Source organism: Eremomyces bilateralis, assembly GCF_010015585.1.
Source record: "Eremomyces bilateralis CBS 781.70 unplaced genomic scaffold P152scaffold_4, whole genome shotgun sequence".
Classification (NCBI taxonomy): domain Eukaryota; kingdom Fungi; phylum Ascomycota; class Dothideomycetes; order Eremomycetales; family Eremomycetaceae; genus Eremomyces; species Eremomyces bilateralis.
The window spans coordinates 1,219,501-1,247,218 of record NW_022985070.1 but is presented as its reverse complement, the minus strand read 5'-3'; the positions used below and the strand labels follow the sequence as shown (position 1 = coordinate 1,247,218).

At 53.9% G+C, this 27,718-nt stretch overlaps 9 protein-coding genes across 9 annotated transcripts; 6 read left to right on the top strand and 3 right to left on the bottom strand.

Annotated features, from left to right (window-relative positions):
* Positions 1–2: 2 nt before the first annotated feature.
* P152DRAFT_447406 (uncharacterized protein) lies at positions 3–1,901 on the top strand (the record flags this gene model as incomplete). The annotated part of the gene is made up of 1 exon (XM_033677991.1): positions 3–1,901. The coding sequence occupies one exon, from the start codon at positions 3–5 to the stop codon at positions 1,899–1,901; it is 1,899 nt and encodes a 632-aa protein (XP_033536786.1).
* Positions 1,902–3,440: 1,539 nt separating this feature from the next.
* On the top strand, positions 3,441–6,486 carry P152DRAFT_506011 (uncharacterized protein). The gene has a single exon (XM_033682462.1). It carries the CDS (start codon positions 3,498–3,500, stop codon positions 6,399–6,401), a length of 2,904 nt encoding a protein of 967 aa, XP_033536785.1. The 5' UTR covers positions 3,441–3,497; the 3' UTR covers positions 6,402–6,486.
* Positions 6,487–6,507: 21 nt separating this feature from the next.
* Positions 6,508–8,980, bottom strand: P152DRAFT_412331 (actin-like ATPase domain-containing protein). The gene is made up of 3 exons (XM_033676982.1): positions 8,705–8,980; positions 7,329–8,649; positions 6,508–7,273 (listed from the first exon to the last, which is right to left on the bottom strand). The coding sequence occupies exons 1-3, from the start codon at positions 8,735–8,737 to the stop codon at positions 6,786–6,788; spliced, it is 1,842 nt and encodes a 613-aa protein (XP_033536784.1). The 5' UTR covers positions 8,738–8,980; the 3' UTR covers positions 6,508–6,785.
* A 282-nt stretch (positions 8,981–9,262) lies between these two features.
* On the top strand, positions 9,263–13,999 carry P152DRAFT_456204 (lysophospholipase NTE1). The gene has a single exon (XM_033678945.1). The coding sequence runs from the start codon at positions 9,473–9,475 to the stop codon at positions 13,898–13,900; it is 4,428 nt and encodes a 1,475-aa protein (XP_033536783.1). The 5' UTR covers positions 9,263–9,472; the 3' UTR covers positions 13,901–13,999.
* Positions 14,000–14,512: 513 nt separating this feature from the next.
* On the top strand, positions 14,513–18,373 carry P152DRAFT_247389 (glycine dehydrogenase-like protein). Its single transcript, XM_033674677.1, has 2 exons — positions 14,513–18,026; positions 18,077–18,373. Exons 1-2 carry the CDS (start codon positions 14,900–14,902, stop codon positions 18,130–18,132), a joined length of 3,183 nt encoding a protein of 1,060 aa, XP_033536782.1. The 5' UTR covers positions 14,513–14,899; the 3' UTR covers positions 18,133–18,373.
* Positions 18,374–19,111: 738 nt separating this feature from the next.
* Positions 19,112–19,972, top strand: P152DRAFT_391894 (S-adenosyl-L-methionine-dependent methyltransferase; the record flags this gene model as incomplete). Its single annotated transcript, XM_033676120.1, has 1 exon — positions 19,112–19,972. The coding sequence occupies one exon, from the start codon at positions 19,112–19,114 to the stop codon at positions 19,970–19,972; it is 861 nt and encodes a 286-aa protein (XP_033536781.1).
* Positions 19,973–20,345: 373 nt separating this feature from the next.
* P152DRAFT_471778 (FAD dependent oxidoreductase) lies at positions 20,346–21,917 on the top strand (the record flags this gene model as incomplete). The annotated part of the gene is made up of 2 exons (XM_033681098.1): positions 20,346–20,504; positions 20,637–21,917. 2 exons carry the CDS (start codon positions 20,346–20,348, stop codon positions 21,915–21,917), a joined length of 1,440 nt encoding a protein of 479 aa, XP_033536780.1.
* Positions 21,918–22,142: 225 nt separating this feature from the next.
* P152DRAFT_247327 (cell wall glucanase) lies at positions 22,143–23,900 on the bottom strand. The gene is made up of 3 exons (XM_033674676.1): positions 23,287–23,900; positions 22,962–23,195; positions 22,143–22,905 (listed from the first exon to the last, which is right to left on the bottom strand). Exons 1-3 carry the CDS (start codon positions 23,647–23,649, stop codon positions 22,369–22,371), a joined length of 1,134 nt encoding a protein of 377 aa, XP_033536779.1. The 5' UTR covers positions 23,650–23,900; the 3' UTR covers positions 22,143–22,368.
* A 1,130-nt stretch (positions 23,901–25,030) lies between these two features.
* On the bottom strand, positions 25,031–26,901 carry P152DRAFT_247324 (hydroxymethylglutaryl-CoA synthase). The gene is made up of 4 exons (XM_033674675.1): positions 26,706–26,901; positions 26,507–26,609; positions 25,379–26,451; positions 25,031–25,319 (listed from the first exon to the last, which is right to left on the bottom strand). The coding sequence occupies exons 1-4, from the start codon at positions 26,763–26,765 to the stop codon at positions 25,182–25,184; spliced, it is 1,374 nt and encodes a 457-aa protein (XP_033536778.1). The 5' UTR covers positions 26,766–26,901; the 3' UTR covers positions 25,031–25,181.
* Between the last annotated feature and the right edge of the window lie 817 nt (positions 26,902–27,718).

Sequence of the window (27,718 nt, the reverse complement as noted above, 5' to 3'; positions counted from 1 at the left end):
CAATGGGCATCGCACGTCTTCATCATCTCCTGCAGCCGTATGGCGCTCCTTTTATCGCAGAGTTCTCCCCCCCGTCCAATACAACCTCCGCCGACGAACCAGGAGCTCCCACTCCCACAACATCGAAACCATCGGTCTCAAATACTAACTCGAATCGGCCGATAATCTTGGATGGTCCTTCCTTCGCATATCACATCCACCACACATGCGGGGGAATCGTGCGGCCGCGCTCGCAAGCCGCCATTCCACACTATGGCGACCTCGCCCGTGCCGCTGTCGCGTGGCTCGACCAGTTAGAGCGTTTTGGACTGCGTGTAGTAGCCATCGTGTTCGATGGAGCGCTGCCGGACTGGAAGATCGAGACGAGAATGGGGCGGCTGGAGATGAAGGTGGCCACGTTGTTGGCGTGGAAGGCTGGGCTGGGGACGGGCTTCGAGGGCGCTCAGGATCAAGTTTCTAGGCTTGGTGATAGCTTTGGTGATGACGGCAGTCTGTTTCTCCTGTTAAGATCATGCCAGAGCGCGCAGTCGAGCTCGGAAATGCCGACGGTTCCTTTTTTGACCGCTGCTGTTGTCGAAGGGCTGCTGAGATCTAGATTTGGCCACACTGTTTCCATCGTATCAGGAGAAGCGGATACGGTTTGCGCTGAACTCACTAAGCGTCATATGAACGCGATTGTCCTCTCCAGTGATGGCGACCTGCTTGTACATGATCTTGGTACAACCGGATCAGTCATGTCATTCAAGTCCATTGCAATCGAGCAGTCATCGTCCGGTTCGCAAGTGCGGTTTATGCTCAAGTCAACAATCTTCAGTCCTTCTACAATTGCGGCGCGTTTCCAACTGCGATCTTTGCTCCCCTTTGGCTTCTGCGTGCGAAAACTAGGCCGAAAAGCTTCCGTTTCCGCCTGCATCGAAGCGGCGAAGAGCCTTGAAATGACGGATCAAGCATATCAGGGATTCCTAGAGGAGTACGACTCCCAGCCCTTTCCGGAAGTGAGCTCATCAGAGATCAAGTCTCTCCAGCACTGTGATACCACAGTCTCCGAGTATCTGTGCTCCCAACTTAGTGGCACGTCGAGGGAGCATGTTGTTCCAACAATATATCTTCCGGTATTGATTGAAGATCCATCACGGTCGACAGCATGGGATCAGAGCATTCACATCCGCCAGGTGTCATACACGCTGGTCTCGGAAAGCCTAAGTAAACATTCTTCGCCGCACACTATCGAATTGACACGTCGAGGTCATCGTGTGGTTCCGGTCGCTGTACCTCATCTCTCCCCGATCGACTTGAGACAACGCATTACCGAAGAGTTAGACCTATTGAGCGGGTTATCCGCTGATTCAGGCATGCCTCAACTACCAACGACTCTCCGATGGCGAGCGATCGTCCTATTTCTTCTGTTGCCATTGCTATCGGGCTCCTCGACGAACGTTATTTTCAGCTTTGACGTAAAGGAATTTCTCAAGGGTCACTGGATCCATCGCTCCGACGGGCGGCGCACTGAGTGGCCTTATATCCACTTCTCTGCCCAATTGCAAGGCATCTGGTGTTCCTTACGGATGTTGCTTCAAACCATCCGATTCCTGCGTTCAGTGTCCGCAGAGCCTCTGGAGATGGTGGGGAAGCTGGAGCGTGAGCTCAGTCTGCTTCCTGGAGTTGTGGAATTCTTCGACGATGCTGCCGCGGAGGATGGGGTGGTGGAAGAAGTCCTGGGATGGCTAGAACTAAAGTTTAGTGATGTCATCCAAAAAAATGAGGCGAGCACGAAAACGAAAAGGAAGAGGAAGGCAAAAGGTCAATCAAGTCATGCCAAAGAAGAAGGGCTGTCTAAAAAGGCAGCAACGCAAAATGGGACTGGTTACTTCTCAGTACTAAGGGGACTGGAGACTGATTGATACCGTGGGGAACGGTATCAGGGGATTCTCGTTGATCCAAGCAGCAATCACACAACGACTAGACATTATTCAGTTACTGGGCTCAAGATGTCAGAACTGCATGTGGCGTTGCCTTAGAGCATATTTGGTACTGCTGTGATTGACGTGGGCTCGTTTGCAAGATATACGAGTCACGACTGTTGACCACGGACGGGAAGGAGGCCAAAAACTGAAGAACACGTTGTGACCTGTGAGTATTGCCACTCCGCGCTGAAGTTGAGTTTGATATTAAGTCTAGGCTGATTCGACTCTAGATAGTGTGACTGGTCTATAAAAGGTCCAACTCAGTACACTGTAGGAAGCTCACCAGAACCCATAATCTAACAAGTCGGCCAAAAGTTCCCAATAGTGGTGCACAGCCAAACGGAGAGTTCTGCACTCTCTATGCTACTTAATTGTTTTGCTACTGTTCCTTTATACACTGGAAGAACACCTTCACTCGGGACAATGGACGAATCCTTTGCATTTGACTATTGCTACCTCCCGTACAGTCTCTTAGTATTGGAATCATGCTGTCAACTCAGTCATGTCCGATCCGTATGCCGAGAGCAGCTGTATAGGCTCTTGGTGATGGTGCTACTCGGGACCATTAAATCTGAATAACATGAATCTTAGCGATTCTAACGCCTCTGGCTCCAGCTCAAGCGTCGATTTAATCTGATCGAAGAGCATCGCAACATTCAAGCTCCGATTAATGCTCCGGCCGATCCAGTGGGTAGGCTTGAGGAATTGAGTGTAAGGATGCATCTTGGACGATTTGAATGTTTCGAAGGTTTGAAGTTGAAAGGGATGGTGGAAGTCTTATATACTTGTCGCTTCTTGTGTTATGAATGAAATAATGAGGTACTGTATTAGAAATCGGCTGAAATTTTGGTCTTGTGGCTTCAGCTTTCAATTCACCTCTCTCACTTAACAATAGTAATCCTGCTGTGGTCTCGTTCTGTATTCCATTTGACGGGATTGGACTCTCACATCCATCCTGTCCAACACCTCCATCGACACATCTATTTGCTTGCCTATCTCAAGTCAACCGCGGTTCCAAAAGGTGGTATGGCTTAACATTAGGCCGGGTGGAGGAGATCGTCCTCCCCCAGCCTTCCTTAACCGAGAGTCATAATATTTGTCTCACCGAATGAAAGGGAGGGGAAGACGGTATTTCACATTTAGGGGCAGCACAAGGCGAACGGACTTAAAGCTTGAGAGTTTTCGATGCTCCGGTGATCTGCTTCAGGACTATCAATGTCCTCCCTCCGGATGGCCTGCAAGAGTAATATTGGTACAGCAAGGAAGAAAGATTTCCATGTCCAGCCCATGCACTGTCAATGATGTCAGGTGTGAGATGTAATATGATGGAGAAGGATTTGAACCCCTGTCACAACTGACAACCCCTGAACCGACCGCGTTGCTGCCTGTAAGCATGGATACCGATATAAAAGAGCCACTCCTTTTCCTTGCTCGGGAATCTTATATCATTCCGCAACATGCGATGTATCGCAACAAGTTAAACAAATTCAATATTGCTGACGCCAGAATTCAGTTCGATTTGACTTAGCAAGAATGACACACTCAGGCAGTGTCTTCTCCGAAACCTTGCAATCCATTACGACTGCAAAGCTCGACGAGCTGTCGAAGAAGCGATCTAGTTTTGAAAAGAAACATGAAGCCTTGGAGGCGGCCATCGCAGCCGAAAAAGATCCCTTGACAAGACTACTGATTCTCTCAGATGGTGTAAAAGACTGCTTCAATGCCACTACCTACAGAGATAAGAGCCAGGATGAGCAGCCATACGGCTTTCGAGGCAGAGTGATCCGAGGCACTACTCAGATCCCCAAGCTCGAGACAGATCTTATCATTCTTGAGAAGGTTCTGACGCAGGCTCGATTCGACTCGGGAACAGCGCCACATGTACTCCCGCGGTGGGAAGCCAAACTGAGGCAATATCTGCAGACCCAATCCCTGAAGTACCGCTATGCTACTTTGTATGGAGAGCTCGTCACTGAATGGCTTTCTGAAGAAAATAAAGACAGTTTGCCGGAGACTGATGTGGGGATGTCGGGCGTTTTCGAAGAAATCCCCGGCGCGAAGAAGCTTCAGTCACGCATGGAATGGGAGATGTCCGTATTCGAGCCCGTGGAAATTGATGTTGCCGCACTCAAGTTGTACCTTGGCAAGGTATTTGGCGTCAACGAGGAAGATAAGGGTGGGGTTCGCGTTGCTATAAAAAACCTAAGGCTACAGGTTGAGACTTTCGAAAGGGACATGGCTTCTGCCAATCCGTTCACGGTCGATACTTTGACATGGACTATTGAAGGACTTTCAACCTCTGACCTCCTCGACGATGACCAGCGTTCAGTCCTTAAAGATATTCTAGGCAATGATATCATCCTCAATGAAATCGCCGACGTTCTGAACTTGCGCCTGTCAGCCTTGAATGAGTGGAATTGGGGTGAATTTGTGCCCGTCGAGCAACGTCGAAGTGTTACAGGCGCACATAGTGTCCATCTCCACGAGGACTTGCTGCAAGCGATTCTGCTACAGTACATTGGAAGAAAATGGGCCGTTTTCTTTAAAGAGGCCTTTATTTTGTTCCGCAAAAACAAGCAAGCCTGGAAAACCCTAAGGACACACATCCCCGTGTCTTTTAGAAAGAAGTTGAGCAACTCCTTGGTCACCGAGCGTGGAGCGACAGTTCATACTTTGAATTGGAAAAGACGTGCATTGCATCGAGAGGGATACTTCAGTTATGGCCTTCCCAATTATCTGGATCAGCGGATAGAGTCTGCAGAAGGCGATGAAGAAGCCGAGCTGGACGATGTCGACGATGACGATGATAAACCTCCACCCCCTCGCAAGAAGCAAACAGTAATTATGCGAGCCGGAAGACCACAAGGGAGGGCGAAAAGGCATCGGAAGATTGCGCCATCTGACAGGCAGGATCTAGAAGCCTCTATCGCTGAAGAAATTGAGGTTGAAAGCGAAGCCGAGAGCGATGACGAAACTTTACCCAAACGCCCTATGCTGAAGAAGCAGAGGTTACTGCACTTGGTCTCCACGGAAGTAGCCATCGCCAGGGAAATCCACGGGGAACTTAGTGTCTTCCGGTCTATCTTCGAGCAATGGAACCCCTTGCTCCCCCATTCCACCATCCTCACGGTTCTTCGATGGTTTGGAGTGTCCCAAAAATGGCTCGACTTTTTCCAAAAGTTCCTTGAAGCTCCGTTGAAGTTCATCGATGATCCGGCTGCGGAGCCACGCGTTCGGCGACGAGGAGCCCCTGGCTACCATGAGTTGACTGACATGTTCGGCGAGGTTCTCTTATTCTCCCTAGACTTTTCGATCAATCAAGTGACAGACGGTGGTCAGCTCCATCGGGTTTCCGATGACTTTTGGTTTTGGTCCCCCAACCAAGATAAATGCGTCGAAGCGTGGCAGGCCGTTGAAGCGTTCACAAGAGTGACAGGGACGTCTTTGAACAAAAAGAAGACAGGATGTGTCAGGATTGGCAGGCATCCAGATGATTCGCTTCTCCGGGACACCCGCCTCCCCAGAGGCGATATTCGATGGGGCTTTCTCAAGCTGTCTGCAGAAACTGGCCGTTTCGAGATCGACCAAGCCCTTGTGGACAATCAAATTACGGAGCTCCGTTCGCAGCTCGAGAACAAATCACGTGGCTCCATATTCTCCTGGATTCGAGCGTGGAATATCTCCGCCATCAATTTTTTTGCGTCGAACTTCGGGAAACCAGCGAACTGCTTTGGACAATCCCATGTGAAGTCGATTTTGGCCACACATCAGCGCATTCATCAGGAACTCTTCTCTCAGAGCCATGGCTCTGTAGCGGCGTATTTGAAAGGCGTTCTGCAGGATCGGTTTGGCGTCAGCAGGGATGAGATTCCGGACGCGTTTATTTACTTTCCCGTGGAGCTAGGCGGGCTTGGGTTGCTCAGTCCGTTTGTAGAACCCGTGCAATTGAAGGACCAGCTTGGAGAAACGTTGGAAGAGGAGTTTGCCACGTTACGAGAAGAAGAATTAGAGGCATACGAGAAGGCGCAAAAAACATGGGAGTCCAGGCGCCGTCAACAGGAAGGTGATGATGAGAGCCGTGGAGAGGTATCCTTCCTCTCATTCGAGGAATATACGAGGTACCGTGAGGATCTCGATTATCGCTTCCCCGGGCAGTTGTCCGACCTATTTGACAAGCTCTTGAAATGCCCAGAGCCCGAGAATATCGAGCCGGAACAAGTGATCTACGGCGCACTGAACGCTCTGAGCGGCGAGCAGAACTTGAGGGGGATCACGACTCAATGGTATAACATGGAACCTTACTGGAGATGGATCACCGCGGCATATGGCCCAGATCTCGTGAAGAAGTTCGATGGGCTACGGATTGTTGATCCATCGTTGTTGCCCATTGGCATGGTTAGTTTGTTTAAGGACAAACGTGTGAAATGGAATGGTTGAGGTTCTTGGGCGCACGACTTCGGAAAAGCGTCACGTCACTCACGTCAAACATCAAGTTGCATCGTAATTTTCATTTGAAGAAACGGTCAGTTCACGCTATTTATGCCCTGGGTATATTTATACAATCCGGCCCATTAAAAGCCGCCATGACGTGCATAATGACCGTGCGGTGCTAATGACCTTGCGGAGTTGCGATGCCCATCAACCCTCGAACCTCGAGGCCATGATATGATGGCTTATAGCCGAAAGAACCTCCAATTCGCCTCGAATTCGCCTCGTGAATCACTCGGGATGCCCAAAGAGGTGGCTCGAGCCAATTTCCAACCTAAACACCTGGAAGACGATGCTGACCCGTGGTCACGACCAAACCAGCCGCCACAGAACTCAGTATTCATAGCAATATAGTTCGCCGATGTACGCGGGTCCGTGCTCGTTGAACTCCTGCCTCGACATGTGAACGCGATCGCCCTGTTGCAACGTCGAATGAAAGATGCCTTTCGCAGCGACCTGGGCACCGAGGAAGGCGGCGTGCTCGGGAGAGTCCTTCATGGCGGAGAAATAATCCGGGATTTTGGCAAAGCCAAACTTCGTTGGGGTTTGGCTAGACGGCGCGATGGTGTTAAAAGATGGGATGGCGAGGGCATTGAAAGCCGGCAGTGCCGACTGGCCAACGACTTGGTTTGCCTGGCCAATCGTGGCGGCCTGCAAGAGAGAGCTGCCGCCATGTCCACCGGCTTGAGGCTGCGGGGTGTTGGCTCCGGTGCCGGTCGGAGTGGAGAAGTTGGACGGAAGCTCGGATGTGAACATGGTTGCGGAAGACGGGGAGATAAGATATTTGCGAATCAGGGTAGCATGAATCGATTCCTTGAGACCTAAGACGTTGTTAGATGTGCCCATGATCAACCGGACGCGCCGTGGGGCACTAACCTTTAATCTTGGAGCCTTGACCCACGAGACCGATATTCTCCCAGAGGCGGGCGCGGTGTTGCGGTTCGCAGCCTTGGACTGAACGATAGATAGCCCAGCAAAGCTCGTCGAGGAAATTGTCATCAAGCGCCATGAAACGCTCAGCACCGACTTCAATCTCTCGTCGGATCAACTGCATCGAGCCGGCTTGCCGGACTACAACTGGTTCCGTTTGGCCGTTGGTAGCACCGTTGCTGTCACCATTTGCAGCACCTCCACTTGCAGAGTCATCCGTACCGAGATTCGGAGCGGCGACTTCGTTTTTCCCATGAACCCATTCCTCATACGTGAACGATGCCTTCTCTTTCAGACCAGTGTTCTTCGATTTCTTGGCAGCTTCCCCTGCCTTCTTCGCCTTGGCCGCCTTCTCAGCCTTTTCTCTCTCTTTCTCGGCAAGGAACTCGGCCATTTTATCTCCAGTGACAAGACTGGCCACGTCGAGCACACCTTCATTGTCTTCAGCCTTGAATGGTTCCTCATCACCATCTAGATTCTGCTGCAACAGAGAAGACTGCGGGACGATCTCAGGCGCAGGTGCGGTTGATGGAGCGCCATTTGCTCCGGCATCAGTCTGCTCGTTGGGCTCCGAATCGCCTGTGGATTTGGCTCCTGGAATCGGTGTGCCCTGAAGGAGAACCTGGACAATGCCGCTCTTCTTCATCTGCTCGCACATGTCATAGGTGAACCCCTTAGGGCTCAGGAGGCTATGGAGATGTTTCGTGATGACGTCCCCGCTTTGTTCTGTAAACCCTCGGATTCGATGCATGTGTTGGATTTTATGTTCAACAACTGGGGTGATGTCTGTCTTCTGGTAGCCAATGTCGACCACAAGCGTCGCTGTCGAGGAGAAGCCGTGCTGCGTGGCCAGAGCAGAATCCATCATCCATAGCGCTGGGATCTTGAGCGCCGCGAAGAAGTAGTTGCTGAGCTCAGTGCGGTTCTTGATGCTCCAGATGGGGTCGATGACGAGCAGAACTGGGGTGCTGATGGACATCTGATGAAATGAGTTATAGACGTGAGTGAGCAAGGCCACGAGGCACTCCATATTCACAATAATGCCATTTTGGATAGGCCAGCATGCGCCCTCGGTAGAGGTGGGGTCTTCTTCCACATCGTCGTCGTTGTTGATATCGGTGCCTCCAGGCTTGAGACGGTAGCGGACCGGGCTCCACTTGTCATCGCGGTCCTTGAACATGCAGGTACGGAATTGATGTTGGGGAGGGCCATAGGACTCTGGAAGACCGGAGAGCGCCCATGTCGTCTTAGAACCCGGTGCGATGATCTTGGGCCCGAGTTAGTTTATTCCATGTTCAAGCGGGAAATGAAGTCCAACTTACGATGATTGAATCGTCGCGGAAAGTAGAAGGCATCCTGTTTCAATTACGATGGTCAGCAAAGCGCATGAGTTTGCGAATGATATGCAGCGTTAAGAAGGTTGAATCATAGAACAGATTATCATAACATTTCACAATTGCGACGAGGAACTCATCCAATCGCTGGGGTTGGGGGATTGCACTCACTTGGTAAGAATCTCGACCTTATTCTCAGGGTTATTCTATTCAGATTTCCGCGCTTGCTCGCGCCTGATGGAGCGGCCGAGGGTTCCTTTGTCGTGGTAGGCGTAATCAGTTTTGGCGTTCTGATGGCTCTTCCGTTGTTGAGAAGGACGAGCCATGGCGGATGGATCGCGACGTGAAGAAGGCTATCCTGATGCGGTTAGCTCGTGGCGCGGTCATCAAACTATGGCGTCCAGAAAGAGGAGTGCACGTGTGGCAGTGCTATTTTAATTTTCTATTGGGGTCGAGCGAATCATGTGACCTGCCTCTTTCTTCCAGCCCCGGCATTCCAAGTCCAACAATCTGCATGCAGTGGAGGGTTCTCCACTCCAGTGAGGACGCGTTTCCAACGTTTGAATGTCCCACGTTCCTCCGCCTCTGCATTTCTACCGATCGTCTTGCTATCCTGGTATCTACCGTAACTTGAAACCTTGGGACACTCTTATGCCACATACCAGTCGCAGCACCGGGCTTACCCGCCCACACGTCCTCAAGTTGACGCACTCACGCCAAGACAAGTATAGATAGAGCTTCAACATCCTGTTGACCATGGAGAGCTCACTGCTCACTTCTGCTTCGTCGGTGGACATTGCAGACGCCTATTCCACGGCCATTGATACCGTGTCGGAGGCGACATCCTCCATTAATCCAGCGATGGCTGTTGTACCCCATAATACAACCTCTCTTGGGCTGTTTGGAGGAGCAGTCCTGGCTCTGCTCACGTTTCTCACTATATCCCTCCCTGCAACACTCTACACAGTCTTTTCTACGTCTCTGACCTTTACTCTGAACTTTACGACTTTGTTACTGATACTCCTATGCTTTGCATCCATTGTCAGCTGGGTGGTCCGATACCGATACATGAATATGTATGAGCGACTACCACCGGAACCGCAACGCGATGAACCGCAAATCGAGTTGTTCCCTGCTACCTCGGAAGGAGATTCCAAACCAGGCCTTTCCAACTATTTGGATGAGTTTCTTAGTGCTATCAAAGTCTTTGGTTACCTTGAGCGTCCAGTCTTCCATGAACTCACCAGGACTATGCACACAAGGAAGCTCATGGCCGGAGAGACGTTGCTGCTGGAAGAGGAGCAAGGGTTCTGCCTAGTTGTTGAGGGGCTAGTCCAAATATTCCTCAAGTCAAAAAACGATGATACTGGGTCCGAGCTGTCTGACGACGAAAGCGAAGACGATCTACAAGGGCAGAAGCAAGGATATCAATTACTGACCGAAGTCAAAAGTGGCGCTCCGATGTCGTCGCTTTTTACCATACTATCCCTTTTCACCGAGGAAATCAAACTGAAGCATGAAGGCATGGACCCTGCGAATGGCTCCAGTCAGCGTCCAATATCACGAGAAGCTGTCGTGCATTCGCAATCCACCCCCGACTCCATTCCTTCGACCCCGGTGTACCCGCAGAGCCCGACAGCAATAAAAGGGTTCTCACGCGCCCGACGATCATCCAGCATGCTAGGCGAAGGGAGGATGCCCAGCATCCCTCCCCTTTCGCTCGAGAAATCTAGCGAAGACGTCGGGCAAGCTCAGGCGGAAGCATATCGGCAAGCAAAGTCCGTGCACCCAAATATTCTGGCTCGCGCAACCGTTGATAGCACGATTGCCATTATACCGGCGTCTGCGTTCCGGCGTTTGACCCGAATATATCCGAAATCCACCGCTCAGGTAATATCCGTTATCATATCTCGTCTGAATCGGGTCACTCTCGCTACCGGATATGCTTATCTTGGGCTCGCAAAAGAAATTCTACGGACCGAGAAGAGCTTGAGCCGGTTGACCACATGCGAGCTACCGGATTACCTGCGAGACGGCGCGTTGAATCGGTTGAAGGAAAAGTTTTCTGAGGAGAGGGAGCGGATCGCTCCGGAGGATGCCACGAAAGGCATTGCTCTGCATAACCCACGGACAGGAATGCGAAGAAAAGCTTCGAACGCGGGCAAACGTGACGCGAGCATCCGGTCGAGACTGCATCAGGGTCGATCAGGGTCCGTTATGCTTGACCGGATGAGTCCCATCGGCAGAGAATTATCTCCAATGGACAGACACGGTGTCAGTGCTGGCGACTTACTCGCCAGCGGCAGAACGCCTCGGCCGTCATTTTCAACGCCGATTCACACTCCCAATGTACCCCGTCGAGAAGCATCCAAAGACGCCGATTACTTTGCACGTGGAAACATCGCGCCTGTCGGACAGGAGTCAACCGATGAGGACACCGTATTCCGAGAAGCGATTTTGGACTGCTTCTGCAAGACTATTGGGCTGACAAATATCTCCACGTCAAAAGTAGCACCATCTCACGAGCAGTCTCCACGGTTGGTGTCATTTGATGCGAAGAAGCAGAAAGCAGTATTCCACAGTGCATTTGGCCTGATGGATCCCTACGAAACCTCTGCTTTCGACTTCGATACCGAGTCAATGCGATCCACCTCAATCTCCGCCTTGAGCGTCGAGGGTCCCGGCAATATTTTTGAAGAGCTCGTCAATGACGTTGAGATCCTGTTTTTCCCCAAGAACGCGGTGCTCGTCGAGCAAGGAGAGCGCAATCCAGGGTTGTATTATGTCATTGACGGGTTTCTGGAAGTCTCGATCGTCACAGACGGTGATGTGATAGTGGACATCCCTGAAAGAACGCCGGCTAGAACCGCTCGAGAATCACGGGAGTCGCTTTTGAACGCTAGTAAAAAGCCGTCCAGACAGCGGCCGGATCGCACGAACTCCGAGAAGCAAAATGCACCGAGAGGCCGCGAACATTTATACCTCATAAAGCCGGGAGGGGTTGCAGGTTACATTGGATCAGTGTCAAACTACCGCTCGCTCGTGGAGGTGACCGCCAAGTCCGACGTCTTTGTTGGATTCTTGTCCCGGAGCGCAGTGGAGCGTATCGTCGAGAAACACCCCATTGTCCTTCTGACTCTGGCAAAGAGGCTCACGGCGTTGCTTCCTCAGCTTATCTTGCACGTGGATTTTGCATTGGAGTGGATGCAAGCCAATGCCGGCCAAGTCATTTACAATCAGGGCGAGGAAAGCGATGCAATTTACATTGTGCTGAACGGTCGATTGCGCGCTCTCCACGAATCCGATTCGGGCGCCGTTTCCGTGCTCGGAGAATACGCCCAAGGAGATAGTGTTGGAGAACTAGAAGTGCTCACGGACAACGACAGACCAGCGTCGCTCCACGCCATCCGAGACGCGGAGCTGGCCAAGTTTCCCAAGACCCTGTTCAACAGCTTGGCTTTCGAGCATACAGGGGTCTCGATGAAGATATCGAAGATCATTGCCAGGAGAATGAGGTCCTTGATTGAAGAGATGGGGACCGATCGAAGGGCTGCGGTCGCTCGAACGAATTCATCCTCAACCGAAAACCTTAGGACCATCGCCATCTTGCCCGTGACGTCCGGGATACCCGTGGTTGAGTTCGCGAGTCGACTGACGACCGCGCTGATCCAGATTGGTACGCCAAGTGGCGTCGCATCGCTGAATCAGACAACGATCCTGCAACATCTTGGCCGTCACGCTTTCAACCGCATGGGAAAACTGAAGCTATCGCAGTATCTCGCCGATCTCGAGGAGAAATTTGGCATCGTGTTGTACGTTGCGGATACCAGCGTCCAGTCACCCTGGACGCAGACCTGCGTGAGTAAGGCGGACTGCATCTTACTGGTTGGTCTGGCGGATGGTTCTCCAAATATCGGGGAGTATGAAAGATTCTTGCTCACAACCAAAACCACAGCCATCAAAGAGCTTGTCCTTCTGCATCCTGAGCGATACTGCCCCCCCGGCCTGACTCGAAAGTGGCTTCAGAACCGGTCCTGGATCAACGGCGCACATCACCATGTGCATATGTCCCACCAATTGCCGTCCGAGCCAGTGAGCTCCCAGAACAGACGGTTCGGGTCCGCATTGAAACAGCGGGTGCAAGTCATCCAAGACCAAATCCAGAAGTATGCAGCGCGAAAACCTCCTCGTAGGCCACTATATACCTCCGAAGCGCCTTCTAAGAGCGACTTTCATCGCCTGGCGCGGCATTTGCGGGGAAAATCCATTGGGCTTGTTTTAGGTGGCGGTGGAGCACGAGGCTGTGCCCATGTTGGCATTCTCCGAGCGTTGGAGGAATCCGGCATCCCCATCGACATCATCGGCGGTACTTCGATCGGATCGTTGGTCGGCGGACTCTATGCGTGGGATGCGGACATCATCCCGACGCTCGGCAAAGCGAAGAAGTTCTCGGGCCGCATGGCCAGTTTTTGGCGGTTCTTGCTAGACGCGACGTATCCCACGGCATCATACACCACCGGACACGAATTCAACCGGGGAATCTTCAAGACGTTTGGCAATGCGCAGATCGAAGACTTCTGGATCCCGTTCTATTGCAACAGCACGAACATCTCGAAGAGCCGGCCGGAGATCCACGCCAGTGGGTATGCATGGCGGTACGTGAGGGCGTCAATGTCGCTCGCAGGGTTGCTGCCTCCGTTGTGCGACGAAGGCAACCTGCTTCTTGACGGTGGCTACGTTGACAATTTAACCGTGGCGCACATGAAGTCTCTGGGTGCCGATGTCATCTTCGCCGTGGACGTGGGAAGCATAGACGACGACACGCCGCAGAATTTCGGGGATTCGCTGTCCGGGCTCTGGGCTCTCCTGAACCGATGGAACCCCTTATCCTCGACCCCAAATCCGCCCACGCTTTCGGAGATCCAAAGCCGGCTGGCATACGTCTCAAGCGTCGACGCGCTCGAGCGAGCGAAGAACATGCCCGGGTGTCACTACATGCGCCCGGATGTTGATCGATTTGGGACGCTGGAGTTCGGCAGCTTCGAGGCGATTTACATGGCGGGATACGAATATGGACGACGGTTCGTGGAGGAGCTGAGGGAGCAGGGGGAGATCCCGGGGCTGACGGGGACGGAGGAGAAGGGACATTTGAGACGCACAGCCGGGAGGAGAGCGAGCATTTGAAGCGTGCCTGTTAGGTCATACCTATCATTGGTGACTTGGAATCTTGTATCGATAGTGTATTATCCAGTCTGAATCTAGTAATTGACAGGCGATGTGCACGCAAGACTGCAAGGGGTGATTAGGGAAGTGGGGAGAGGAGCCGAGAGCACGTGGAGCTGGAGCCTCGATGTGCAAGGCTACAAGGCGGCGAGGTTTATGTCCCACTTTCACGTGCGCGAACCTCATTCGCCGAATCAATTTGATATCACGTGGCTGACCAGGGTTCAGGGACTCGGCGAGAGAGGATGACTAAGCTACTATGCCTATGCAAGCACGTGATCTAGCCACTAATCAAACATTCAAACGGTCAAACCGAGAGCTTCCCTGCACACTCCTTGTCCCACACCTCAGTTGTGAGTTGGACAAACTTGACATCATTCGGAAGCGGGTTTGATTCGCCGGTTTTATTGTAATTCGGTCGCATCCAAGTTTCGGACTTTGGCTTGAGGAGCCGCCACTCTCACTAGTTGTCGCCAAGGTCCAGATCCATGTCCCGTTGAACTTTTACTGTGGGCTGTGGAGGGCGGACGGTGGACACCGCTGTTACAATTTCTATCGCCCGAGAGTTCCCGGTCATATGGATGCGTCGGGATGATGCAAGTTCTTATGCAATTCTCCTGCATCGGGGCCTGGAGAGACCCAACATATTCCTTGACTATTTCCTCGCAGCGGTGAAATCAAACTCAATTGAGAGTATCGGCATATTCTGATTCGTTCTCCGCTTATCGGCGGAACTTTGAGTAAAGCACTTCCCTCCGAAGGTCGGCAAACTGTAAACGTAGGAGAACACCCGACTTTATGCGCTTAAACCAAGTTTTATTTACCTAAATTCCTCTCTCTAGCATCAAATACCGAACCTCGCTGGCTACTGTATCTCAAACGAAGGTGTTCCCAGGCAATTGAGTAGTTCCGGAGCTCGCCAGAGGCTATCTGACCCCAGAGGAGGTCTTTCTAGTCAAGATGCAAGCCTCCTTACGATGCCTCACGGCGTCGACGTCGACGGCGGTTCTCACAGCCTCCAGAACCGCCACGACCTCACGCAGACTGTGTCACTTAGGCAGACGCCCAGCGGGTATTCGTCCCGTTCGAGCGACGAGGACGTTCTACACGAGTTCGACCGCCGAGACCAAGGAACACGATCCTTTCACGACCAAGGCTGGTGCCCAATCCCCTCTTGCACCGGTCGACACCTTCGTCCGACGACATGTTGGCCCAGATAGCGCCTCCGCGGATGAAATGCTCAAGGCTCTCGATCCCCCGGCAGCGAGCCTTGATGAGTTCGTGAAGCAGGTTCTCCCCCAAGACATCCTGTCATCAAGGGACCTGAAGATTGAACTTGGGAACGGAAAGTCCACTTCGGATTCGGAAGGATACTCCGAGACACAGCTTCTTGCGCGCCTGCGGACCATTGCGTCGGGAAACAAGGTCCTAAGGAGTTACATCGGTTGTGGATATGCGGGAACGAACGTCCCGGAGGTGATCAAGCGAAATGTCTTGGAAGGGCCGGGCTGGTATACTAGCTACACCCCGTATCAGCCGGAAATCAGCCAAGGGAGGTTGGAGTCGCTGCTCAACTTCCAGACCATGGTGTCCGACATGACTGGCCTGGCCATCGCAAATGCTTCGGTCTTGGATGAGCCCACAGCTGCTGCGGAGGCGATGACACTGTCGCTGAACGCTTTACCAACATCGCGATTAAGACGGCAGAACAAGGCTTACTTTGTCTCGAACCTATGCCACCCACAGACCATTTCTGTGCTTCACGCACGCGCCGAAGGCTTCGGGATCAAGATCATTACAGGTGATCCCCTCGAGGACGGCTGCAAGGCGGTCAAGGAACTGGGAGATGACCTTGTTGGTGTCTTGGTGCAATACCCAAACACGACTGGCGGCACCGACGACTTCCAAAATTTGTCTGACATTGTACACCAGATGGGAGGAACCGTGAGCGTCGCGACCGACCTCCTCGCTCTGACGGTGCTGAAGCCGCCGGGCGAGTTCGGAGCCGACGTCGCCTTTGGCAACGCCCAGCGGTTCGGTGTTCCTTTCGGTTATGGCGGACCTCACGCCGCATTCTTTGCTTGCAGTGAGAAGCATAAGAGGAAGATTCCTGCGCGTCTGGTCGGTCTGTCGAAGGATCGATTGGGCGACAGCGCCGCGAGATTGGCGCTCCAAACTCGCGAACAGCATATTCGAAGAGAAAAGGCGACGAGCAATATCTGCACCGCTCAAGCTTTGTTGGCGAATATGAGCGCTTTCTACGCCATCTATCACGGTCCGGTGGGACTGAAGGCTATTGCTCACCGAATCCAGTTGCTCGCAAGAACCCTCCAAAATGCCATATCTCAGCTCGGCTACACTGTCGGCTCAAATACTTCACAGGACGCATTCGGCCCAGTTGCATTCGACACCATGGTTGTGGATCTCAGCAATTCTAAAGCCAGCGCCAGCGAGGTCCTGAGCTGGGCAGTGGAGAACAAAGGCATCAACTTACGAAAGGTTGATGACACTCGAATTGGTATCACCGTCGACGAGACGGTAGAAAAGGAGGATCTACAAGATGTCGTGGACATTTTCCGGCAGTTCAGCATCGAACCCAAAGCTACTGACATTGAAGCTATTGCATCAGAACTTATATCCTCTCAACAAATTAGCGCTTTCGACCGAACATCGGACTACCTTACCCATCCCGTTTTCAACACACACCACTCAGAAACCGAGCTGCTCCGATACATCCATCATCTCCAGTCGAAGGACCTTTCTCTCACCCACTCCATGATTCCCCTTGGCTCATGTACGATGAAATTAAACGCCACCACGGAAATGGCTCCGGTCTCGTGGCCCGAGTTCTCATCGATCCACCCTTTCGTCCCGGTCGATCAAGCACAAGGTTACGCAACTATGGTGAAGGAGCTGGAGAATGATCTGGCCGAAATTACCGGGTTCGATGCCGTATCGTTGCAACCGAATTCAGGGGCGCAGGGCGAGTTTGCAGGCCTGCGTGTGATCAGGAAGTTCCACGATCAGCAGCCGGGCAAGAAACGAGACATCTGCTTGATTCCCGTCTCCGCACACGGGACCAATCCAGCGAGTGCCGCAATGGCTGGTATGCGCGTCGTAACCATCAAGTGCGACACGGGCACTGGAAACTTAGACATGGAAGACCTCAAGGTCAAATGTGCGAAGTACAGCGAAGAGCTGGGTGCCATCATGGTCACGTATCCCAGCACGTTCGGCGTCTTCGAACCGAGCGTCAAGGAGGTGTGCGAGATCGTTCATCAACATGGCGGCCAGGTCTACATGGACGGAGCCAACATGAACGCTCAAATTGGTCTCTGCTCCCCCGGAGAGATTGGAGCGGACGTCTGCCATCTCAACCTTCACAAGACCTTCTGCATCCCTCATGGAGGCGGCGGCCCTGGTGTTGGCCCTATCGGTGTCAAATCGCACCTTGCTCCGTTCCTTCCAGGCCATCCCCTCGTCCCAACTGGCGGCGAGCTGGCCATTCCACCGGTCAGCGGGGCTCCATGGGGTAGCGCCAGCATCCTTCCCATCAGCTGGGCATATATTAAGATGATGGGAGGTCGGGGTCTCACCCATGCCACCAAGATCACCCTTCTCAACGCCAACTACATCCTCTCTCGCCTCAAGCCGCACTATGGGATTCTTTACACGAATCCCGCCGGACGCTGCGCCCACGAGTTCATCTTGGACCTTAGCCCCTTCCAAAAATCCGCCGGCATCGAAGTCATCGACATCGCCAAACGGCTGCAGGATTACGGGTTCCATTCGCCCACGATGAGCTGGCCCGTCGCCAACACGATGATGATCGAGCCGACGGAGAGCGAAAGTAAGGAGGAGCTGGATCGGTTCTGCGATGCGCTGATCTCCATTCGCAAGGAAATCGCGGAGATCGAAAAAGGGGCGCAGCCGAAAACGAACAATTTGCTGAAGATGGCGCCGCATACGCAGAAGGATTTGCTGAGGAGCACTTGGGACCGTCCGTACGAGCGAGAGCGGGCGGCGTATCCGCTGTCATATTTGAGGGAGAAGAAGTTCTGGCCCACCGTGGCGAGGTTGGATGATGGTGAGTGACGTACTTTGAGTGGCATTGAAGGTATACTGACGGTTTCGCAGCGTACGGCGACACCAATCTGTTCTGCAGTTGCGCTCCAGTGGATCCTATAGAGTAACTTTTGGACGGAGATTTCCAAGAATTGTCAGCGGTGCTTTTTCATGGTAGGCAGCTTGCTCTCCATGGGCTCGCAGCCGCGTCGATCCGGCCGCGGCCAATGCCCTTTATCACGCAGCATACATATACACCGGCATTCAGCTCGCTTGGATCTATGGTTCAACAGCTGCGCCTGATGCATCCTCGGAAGCCCGTTCAACATTGGGCTTCGACGATTATCCGGCATTAGAGGAAGTTTGAGGATTCGGGATATACCAGGCGCATGGGAGGGGATAACTTCAACACAAGATTCACTAGATCTAGCTTAGACAGATGCTTCATCGACTTTCAAAGGTAGACGGGGAAGAGCCGTTGGAATTGTAGAGGATTAGAGTCTATAGACGGAAGCTAGGAATAATAGCTCTTTCTACGCAATTACCGTACGGGTTACCGGTATTGTAATTATAGTACTCTGTCTGCGTGCTCCGTACCTATACTTAATAGTTAATACGGAAATCTTAGCTGTAGTAGCTCTGAGGAGACGCAATGCGTGAAATATGAGGGTGATGTTGACCCTGTATCAGCATTGCCAATGTGGAGACGAGGGACTAGGGAGGGTCTACACTCGAATCTTGATATCCCAGCACGCCCAGATGGTACGTACCTTAGTTGGTCAAATGTTAAAACATTCCGTATTCCGATTTGTTACGGTCCAGCAGTAATATACCCATTGAAAAGCAATGCCGAATAGGTGATGCACTGCGCCAATCGAAGTCCCCTCTGCCTTCCATAACTCCAACATGCCTCCTCCAAAGATTCCTCCAATGGCTGCTGCTCGACCAGCTCGGGCTGCTCGACCACCTCGACCTCCTCCTCGTCCGCCTGCATACCAACACTCCAACAAGCCTCCTACCCTTCGAAAATCATCTCCACCGAATCCCTCGCCCGCTGTGCGCCATGCCTCCGGTATCGAACGCTCCCGTCGGTTTGCCCTATGGGTTATGGGCTTGTCGGGCACCGGCCTCGTCGCCTACACCACCTTCAGCTACATGACCCTGTCCCGTAACGCCGAGATCGTCCAGCCCCTCCCGGAGGACTTCGACCCGGTGCAGCGCTACGACGCGCAGGCGCGCACGTTCGACAGCGAGGTCAAGTGGCAGGAGTACTTCTGGGGCATCTCGACGCTGCGGCGGCGGATGACGAGCGAGGCGAGCGGACACGTGCTGGAGTCAGCGGCGGGGACGGGAAGGAACGCGGGGTATTTTGAGGAGCGGAATTGCAAGAGCATCACGTTTATGGATCCAAGCGGGCCGATGTTGGAGGTGGCGCGGAAGAAGTGGGAGGATAGTCATCGGTTTTCGAAGGAGGAGAAGCGGGTCCCGGTGCGGTGGCTGGAGGAGAGCACGACGGGGGAGGTGCCGATGCCAGAGGGACAGCCCGTAGGGTACGATGTGGTGATCCAAACCATGGGGCTGTGCTCGACGGAGGATCCGGTCGAGATGTTGAAGAGTCTGGGGAGATTGGGGCGGCCGGGTGGGAGGATTCTGCTGTTGGATCATGGGCGCTTTCACTACGATACGATGAACAAGGCTCTGGATGGGAGCGCGACGGATCATGCGAAGAAGTATGGATGCTGGTGGAACCGGGATATTGAGGCCATTGTGCGGGAGAGCGGGTTGGAGGTGGTGGAGCAGAGGAGGCATGCACTAGGGACGATGTACGAGTTTGAACTGAAGCCATTCTCACGCGAGGATAGACAAAAGATGGAAGCCACAGAGGCGAAGTCGTTGCGAGCGACCACAAGCAGTCCTCCAAAGCCTAAAGAGACGAAATCGGCGTATTCTTGGTGGTGGCGGTCATAGAATCATAATATGGGGCTCTGATGCCGGCGAGCATCGAGATATATCTGTATGTAGTACGGCACAGGATGAGTGGACTGGTCCCTCCTATATCCCATTGATGATTGATCGCACTGGATCTCGATCTAGTAATCCCTGAAACGAAGATCATCCCAATTCCCAAAATTATTATTTTGTCCCACAGATCACAAGGCCATCACGGCATCACCTCTCGGACTGATTTCGCTCGAAACGGCAATTCAATCCGGCCAATGGCACAACCTAAACCACTCCCAATGTAATATTAATGGGCAAGCTTGATTATCGGACGAAATATACATTCTTCCTAATATCCAAACATAGTTGATAGTAATATTCCATTTAGACGATATCCATTATGTCCGAGCCTTTTATCGCACCGCAGTCAGTCTTGATCATAGGTTCCGGGGTTTTTGGATTATCGACCGCTTTATCGCTCTGTGAAAGGGACGAGTTCTCGAAATCAACCATTACCTTGGTGGACAAGCACGAGTTTCCCACTCCCGATGGAGCAAGCGTAAGGAATTCTCACCATTTCTCAATTCCCATCTCTCTCCTTTGCTTCTAAGGGACCGCCCCTTGATCCCACGAGCGACCCTGACATCCAACGTCGATTCCCCCTTAACCAACTCGACTAACCACACCTTAGATCGACACCTCCCGCCTCATCCGCGCCGACTACGCCGACCCCGACTACGCCGCCTTCGCCACCGAAGCCCAAACCCACTGGCGCCAATCACACGCCGACGCCAGCCGCTACTACGAATGCGGCCTCGTCCTCACCTGCGTCCCCAGCAACGTCGACTACCTCCACCGCTCCCTTGCCAACCTCCAAGCCATGGGCCACAGCGACGGCCTGCACATCCTGCCCACCCGCGCGGACATCCTCCGCCTCTCCGGCACTCCTGGCACCGCGGGCACCGCGGGCTACGTGAACCGGCGCTCAGGATGGGCGGACGCGGAGGCGTCGATGGCGTATCTACGGCGGCAGGTCGAGGCGACGGGGCGTGTGACGTTCGTGGTAGGCACAGTGGCGCGGCTGTCCTCCACGGCCGCCCCCTTTCCGCAAATCACCGGCGCGCACCTGCGCGACGGGAGGCAGCTGACGGCCGACCTCACCATCCTCGCGGCGGGCGCGTGGACGAACGCGCTACTGCGCCTGGGGAACCGAGTGCGCGCGACGGGGCAAGTGATGGGGTATTATGCGCTGTCGGCGGCGGAGGCGGAAGCGCTGGCGAAGATACCTGCGCAGATCGATATGTCGCGGGGGTTGTTCTTGATCCCGCCGCCGCCGCCGCCGTATGCGACGGGGGTGGATGAGGGGTATCCGAATGCGCATCGGGTGAGGCATCCGCATTTGAAGGTGGCGAGGCATGGGGTGGGGTATATGAACTGGGTGGCACGGGACGCGGGGCTAGGGGGCATGGAGGAGTGGGACGAAACGGGGACTGAAGGGGAAGGAAAGGTGTCGGTGCCAGTGACAGACGGGCATACAGTGACCCTCCCCGCCGAAGCCGACGAGGCCCTCCGCGGCTATATCCGCGAGCTGTTCCCCCCCAACATCCCCTCCCCGCTGCCCGCCAGCCTCCGCGACCTCCCCACCCGGCCGTTCTCCCACAGCCGCGTCTGCACTTACGCGGACACGCCGGATAGTTCCTTTCTGGTCTCCTATCATCCGCGGTACGGGGGGTCGCTGTTCCTCGCGACCGGCGGGTCGGGGCACGCGTTCAAGTTCCTGCCGGTGCTAGGGGGGAAGGTGGTGGATGTGCTGGTGGGGCGGGAGGAGCGGGTGGGGCGGCTGGCGGAGAAGTGGAGGTGGCGATGGGGGAAGGGGAATGTGCTGGAGGACGAGTGGATAGAAGAGGGGATGAGGGGGGGAGTGAAGGGGTTGACGTGGGATGAGGCGGTGGCACAGAGTGCGGTGATATAATCAGTAAAAGGATATACCGAAATGGAGAGAATGTGGAACTTCAAGTGGATGACATAAATATTGTCGATTGCCGTCTCTATTTACATTCCATCGGCCTCAACATTGTGCAGAGATAGTAGCGGGCGAACCGATGACGCTCGGCATCTTGATATCCCTCACTTCTGCTCGAGATTGTCAAAGTCGAACCAGGCGGAGAATCGTCGTGTCCCCTTTCCAAGGAAGAGGAAGAATAAGTGACAAACGCTCGCGGAGGGCGGAGGCTTGTACGAAAATCGGAAGAAAAGACAAATGCGCTGAATGCGCATTCAAAAATAAGAGGCTGCGATCGACCGTCTCCTAGATCGAGTCTAGATCATTTAACTCCAGATCCACACCCACCAACCCAAAGAATATCCAACGTTAGTAAAATCGTCCATCACCACATAGCTCCACGCGTAGATTCTCCGGTTCGTCAGAATCGATTATTCGGTAGATGATACACGGGCTGCGGCGGAGCGTGGCCGACGCCCCCCTGCATCGCGAACCCACCGTTCTGCATGTGCCGCCGATAATCCATCAGCTCGTTCTCGCCCTTGGCGAACTCGGCGTCAGCGATGATGCGCTCCTTCTTCCCGGCGCGGCGCTGCCGGATGCAGCACCACGTCATGGCGAGCAGCACGAGGGCCAGGCCGCCTAAACTGCTGGCGATGATGGCGATGCGCGTGGTCTTCGGCAGGGCATTCCAGCGGCCGGAGACGCCATGGGGCGTGTAGATCTCCTTGGCGGCCTCGGACTCTCCCTGGGTGACGATGATGGACTGCCAGTTGCCGGAGGTGTCGCCGTATGCGTACGTGGCGCCGGAGGTGAAGTCCTCGACGTAGACGGACCGGACAGTCATGGTGAAAGGCCCTTTGCTGTAGTCGACATCGCCGCCGGCCCATTCTCGGACGCCATCGGGGTTCTGCAGGTCGCCGGCCGGCCAGATGCCAATACGGACGGTAGAGGGGGTCTACAGACGGCATGGTTAGGATTCTGGTCTCGAGGACGGTGAGATTATGAACGTACCTGGGGAAAGCGAGTACCGTCTTTTGCATCCTCGTACTTCAAAGTGCGGATGATGTTGCCGTCGAGCCACCATTCGAGCTTTTCCTTGGTCCAGACGGTGGTGTAGTTGTGATAGTCGGCCGTCGGGTCAACCATATCATGGATACCGCCGCGGCCCCCATAAGATTCGTCGCCCTTGCCGTAGTAATTGCTCTGCACGCTGGTCGTGTTGGAGCCGAGCCATTCCCAGTCGATCTGTGCACGCAGGTTAGTCATTTGGCCGCATTCATGCCGTCGATTCCATATCGATGCCAATCGAGGAGTCTGGTTTCAGGAAAGGTCGTACCTCATCCAATGTTTCCGCCTGGATGACCACCGAACTGATAATTCCCTGGCCGGGGGCGGCCCGGACAATAGACGACACACGACCAAATAAGATGTAAAACGTCGATTGCATGGTGGGGGATTCCAGCCGCTCTTTGATGGTGAACTGGGCTCCGTCGGGGGTGAAATTCACCTTCCCGTTGGTGGTGTTCCAGACTTTATCGTCCGCTTGGTGCTTCTGAAAATCGAAGGTCGCGTTGGTCCCCAGCGCTGTATGCACAGGACAATCGGTCCGTGTGAGAGGGTCACAATTCGTATGGGTTTGAGCGAGGGAGGTTGGGAGAAGGGAGAGGAGAGCGAGGGAAAGGAAGGCGAGAGAGTACATCGTGATGGTTGGGGGGAGGAAGTATATGAGTGGATTTCGAGGGTTAAATGAAAGTCAACCGCGTGCGAAGTGTTCCAGACACTGATTTGCGGGAGAGTAGACTCGTACTGAATTCGCGACGGTGAAATGAGGGTATAGCAGCGCGACACAGGCGGCGTGCAAAGTGAGCGAAATGGCACGAGGAAGGGGGTGTACGATGACAGCAAAACGAGAGATAGATCAGATCACAGATAACTGATAAGAGAGCGACTGATGCGAAAGAGCACCTTGCAATACAAATTCCACAAAGACTTCCTGCTCAGCAAGGGAGCAAAGTGACCGTGACGTCTACCCGATGCGAAAGAGAGTGATGAATTGGAGAGAAAGGATGGTGGTGAGGATGTGGAGATGGAGGGTATTGGGCGAAGAAATGAAGGGGACTCCGAGTTTCCGGCTCAGGATTTGTTCCCTGGTCAGTCGTCGGACTCGTCACCCCACTGCTAGCGGTCTCGTTAGAGAATTACTACCTATTACAGTAAGAATTCGGATTAGCCAAATTGCTTAGGGCCTGAGGATCTGAGCTTTTAGGCGTCCGAGAGAAGAGCGCAGGATAAAGCGCGGCCACCTGCCCGGAAAACCGTCCCCCTGACGGTGTTTCGAGATGGAGGTTCGGCCAATGATCGTCGCCAAGGAGGAAGCGTTCCTGCATCCAGGTGCAACGCTGCAAGGGGGATGCCTGCCGGTGTTTGATCGCAGCCAATCGTCCGGCTCGGGGCTACGACAGATTCAGTAAGGCTTGTTCGATAAGCAGAAGGTGAGAAACTGGCGGGGATGAGGATCTGAGGATCAGACAGGAGGGGATTGACACTTTGACAGGAGGGGATTAAGAAACATCGAATGCACAGCCTCCACGGGGTTGAGTGAGAGGGAATCAGCCACTGTCAGGGACTCAGGAGCGAGGAATAGTCAGGATGCTGTGAATAGCCTATGATCATGGCAAGTAGATGAGAGTATCCCGTAATCTATTTGATGTTTCGCTTCGACAGTTCGACAGTTCGATAGAAGAAAGGACTCCATCGTGTTTGTCAGTTTCTACCGTGTTGACAGGTGACTTGTGACACTCATGATAAGTGACAGGTGACGGAATAGACCGTGACTGCGGAATCCGAAACACATTCTCGTCTCACCATACCGTCCTGATGAATAGTACTCCCTCGCCAAAGCAGGAAGCGTCAGAACATACAAATCCATCGAAATCGGGACACATTTATTATTATTAACCTATGGTTCTCCAAGCCACCGTCTGTCCATCGTCCGCCGGGTCTATGAGTGCAATGGTATCGTCTAGTAAGCCATGCTCCGAACCACCGTGCCAACCGCTCCCGTCCCTCCGAAGAGAAGGATCAGACGAAGGAGATGGAGTCAAAATTCTCCCCATGCTCGAGAAAAAGGGCACCGGACACCCAAATGGTCGTGCGAATCCTTTACCCGTCGTTTTCCATCTTCCACCCGTCGTTTTCAATGGTCGTCATCAATCCTACCCAATCCCAAACCTACTCCTTGATGGCGTACTTGCGTCGGAACAGGTCGTCGATCTCCGTTAGGTAGTACGTGCCGGGGACAAGCGTCTCCGCGTTTCCAGCGGGGGAATAGTTCTTCTTCAAGTGCGCCTTCTCGCGAAGGTTGCACATCTGCGATGATCGTTAACCTCAGCGTTCCCATATAATCAAAAATTCACGGTCAAACTTACGTCATCGTAGACCTGCGGATCGACAGTCCTCCGCGCCTCCAACCGCTCCTGGATGTTCAACTGCTTCGCCATCTCCGCGGTGCTGCCCCGGACCCGCAGGCTGAACAGGGAGCTCGCCAACCCGCTGCCGAACGAGAAGATCCCGACGCGCTTGCCTTGCAGCTCGTCGCTGCTGACCAGCGACAACAAGCTGGCCAAGCCTCCGTACACGCTCGCGCAGTACATGTTTCCGCACATGGTCGGGATGTTCGTGGTGGGCTTCACGCGCGCCTCGAACTTCTTCTTGGTCAGCCCCATGAAGGTCTTCTCGACCGTCTTATCCGTGAGGGATGCGTCGTGGGACACGTCGGCGAGAGCGGCGGGGACGTCGGCGAAGGCCGGGTTGCTTTTGTCTGCGAGGTAGTCGTTGTAGAGCAGCCGGCCGTAGGACTTGGCCACCAACTTGCAGGTGGGCGCGTGGAAGCACATGTAGTCGAAGCGGTCCAAGGGCGTGTCCGCCTCGTGCACGCCGTTCACCCCGTTGGCGGCCTGCTTAAGCGCCTTCTCGCGCGCGTTGTACGCCTTGTAGCAGCCGTCGACGGCCTCCAGGTAGCACTTGATGCTGTAGTGCCCGTCGACGATGGGATACTCGGAGGTCAGGTCCGGCTTGTAGAAGTCGTAGGTGTGCGCCAGGTACGAGCCGCGCAGCCCCGCCTCAAACACGATGGGGGCGTCCGGGCCCACCAGCATAGCGACGCAGCCGGCGCCGCCGGTCGGGCGGGCGGCGCCTTGCTTGTAGAGGGCGATGTCGCCGGTAACGATGATGGCGTCGCGGCCGTCCCAGGCGGAGGACTCGACCCAGTCGACGGCGTTGAAGAGGGCGTTGGTGCCACCGTAGCAGGCGTTGACGTTGTCGACACCCTCGATGTTGGTGTTGCCGGATGGTTGGAACACCTGCATGAGCACCGACTTGACGGACTTGGACTTGTCGAGGATGGTCTCGGTGCCGACTTCCAGGCGGCCGATGGAGTTTGGGTCGATGTTGTATTTCTTCATCAGGGAGGTCAGGGAGGTCAGGGCGAGGGAGTAGATGTCTGTGGCGAACGAGCGGTTAGTACGGTGCAAACGCCTGAACATTGGATTTCATACCTTCTCGGTCGTCGCAGAAGCTCATCTTGGTCTGTCCGAGACCGATGGTATATTTGCCCTGGCTGACTCCATCGAACTTCTCCAGTTCGGCCTGGTCGACGCACTATTCGAAGAGGCGATGGTCAGTACTCCGAACTTCGTCATTTTTGCTGGTGCTGCGTCGAGCTTTCCACACCATTCTAGGGGTAGCGACACATACCTGGCTCGGGAAGTAAATCTCAATGGCCTTAATGCCAATATTCTGAGGTCGGGCTGCCATCTTCGGTGAAAGTTGCAAGGTCCGGTGTTCGGTGGTGTTGGTCGCGAGTGGAAGTTCTGGAAGCTCTGGAAGTTGGCAGGAGCAGTGGGGATCAATTGGGGCAAATTGGGAGCAATTGAAGCAGAAGAATTTGGGGAGAATGGGAATGTCCAAGGGGTCGGAGGGAGTGAAAGGAAAAGAATGAAAGAGTAAAAGTCGGTGACGGGATGGGAAGAAGAGGAGATGAAGTTCAGGTCCTCAGGATAATAACAAGAAAGTAGTCGGAGCCAAATGTCAATCTCTCTGTTTGGCCCGGTCCTCAACAGAAAAATTGATGCTCCGTATCGGATGGATGTTCAGTTGTGTGTGGGAACTCCCTAGGGATGGGTGGCGCATGGAACAATTGAACGCATGGCATACATATTGGTGCACCGTAGCACCATGGAGGGGGATGTGCGCCGCGCGGCGGGCGGTCCTGGACGCCTGGTAGGTGGTTCCTGTCGCCGGCCCCACCATCGTAGTGCCTAGGTGCCGGCTGCCTTGGTGGGCGGTCCCAGGGATCGGCCACTCCCCGACCTCACCAGGCGCTAAGCAGGGAAGGCCAGTTTGCAGTGGTGGCATTTTTCCACTTCCGACCCCGAAAACGGACGCTAGCGCCAGGGACCATGTCGGAGCGTTGGCGCTTTGGAGACCCGGGATGGGCGGTCTGGTACGTGTGTTGTGCTCTGTTCTTAGTGCCATTGTCGATTTCAACTTTCTGAGACGCAAAGTCCATTCTCTCACTCATCATCAATCATTGTGCTGCGCCTCTGAATGACGAATGACGAATGACAACGAGGTTGATGGACCGTCGAGAAATCAGACCATTCTAAGTTTTGAACGGAATCTTTACATCCATACTCCGTACTCCGGTCCAGTCCTCCGATCCGGTTAGAAGCTGTACTGACTCAAGCATCCATCGATATTCGAGAATC

What these genes read in the sequence shown, in the direction of transcription:
- P152DRAFT_506011 (XM_033682462.1), top strand. Translation starts at nt 3,498, where the DNA reads ATGACACACTCAGGCAGTGTCTTCTCCGAAACCTTGCAATCCATTACG.
- P152DRAFT_412331 (XM_033676982.1), bottom strand. Translation starts at nt 8,737, where the DNA reads ATGCCTTCTACTTTCCGCGACGATTCAATCATC. An exon ending in TCCGCGACGATTCAATCATC is followed by an intron (nt 8,650 to 8,704) that starts GTAAGTTGGACT and finishes CTCGGGCCCAAG; the next exon opens with ATCATCGCACCGGGTTCTAA. An exon ending in TCAAGGCTCCAAGATTAAAG is followed by an intron (nt 7,274 to 7,328) that starts GTTAGTGCCCCA and finishes ACAACGTCTTAG; the next exon opens with GTCTCAAGGAATCGATTCAT.
- P152DRAFT_456204 (XM_033678945.1), top strand. Translation starts at nt 9,473, where the DNA reads ATGGAGAGCTCACTGCTCACTTCTGCTTCGTCGGTGGACATTGCAGAC.
- P152DRAFT_247389 (XM_033674677.1), top strand. Translation starts at nt 14,900, where the DNA reads ATGCAAGCCTCCTTACGATGCCTCACGGCGTCGACGTCGACGGCGGTT. An exon ending in CGTGGCGAGGTTGGATGATG is followed by an intron (nt 18,027 to 18,076) that starts GTGAGTGACGTA and finishes ACGGTTTCGCAG; the next exon opens with CGTACGGCGACACCAATCTG.
- P152DRAFT_247327 (XM_033674676.1), bottom strand. Translation starts at nt 23,649, where the DNA reads ATGTACTCTCTCGCCTTCCTTTCCCTCGCTCTCCTCTCCCTTCTCCCA. An exon ending in AGGCGGAAACATTGGATGAG is followed by an intron (nt 23,196 to 23,286) that starts GTACGACCTTTC and finishes CTGCGTGCACAG; the next exon opens with ATCGACTGGGAATGGCTCGG. An exon ending in ACGGTACTCGCTTTCCCCAG is followed by an intron (nt 22,906 to 22,961) that starts GTACGTTCATAA and finishes TGCCGTCTGTAG; the next exon opens with ACCCCCTCTACCGTCCGTAT.
- P152DRAFT_247324 (XM_033674675.1), bottom strand. Translation starts at nt 26,765, where the DNA reads ATGGCAGCCCGACCTCAGAATATTGGCATTAAGGCCATTGAGATTTAC. An exon ending in CTTCTGCGACGACCGAGAAG is followed by an intron (nt 26,452 to 26,506) that starts GTATGAAATCCA and finishes CGTTCGCCACAG; the next exon opens with ACATCTACTCCCTCGCCCTG. An exon ending in ATCCGCAGGTCTACGATGAC is followed by an intron (nt 25,320 to 25,378) that starts GTAAGTTTGACC and finishes CGATCATCGCAG; the next exon opens with ATGTGCAACCTTCGCGAGAA.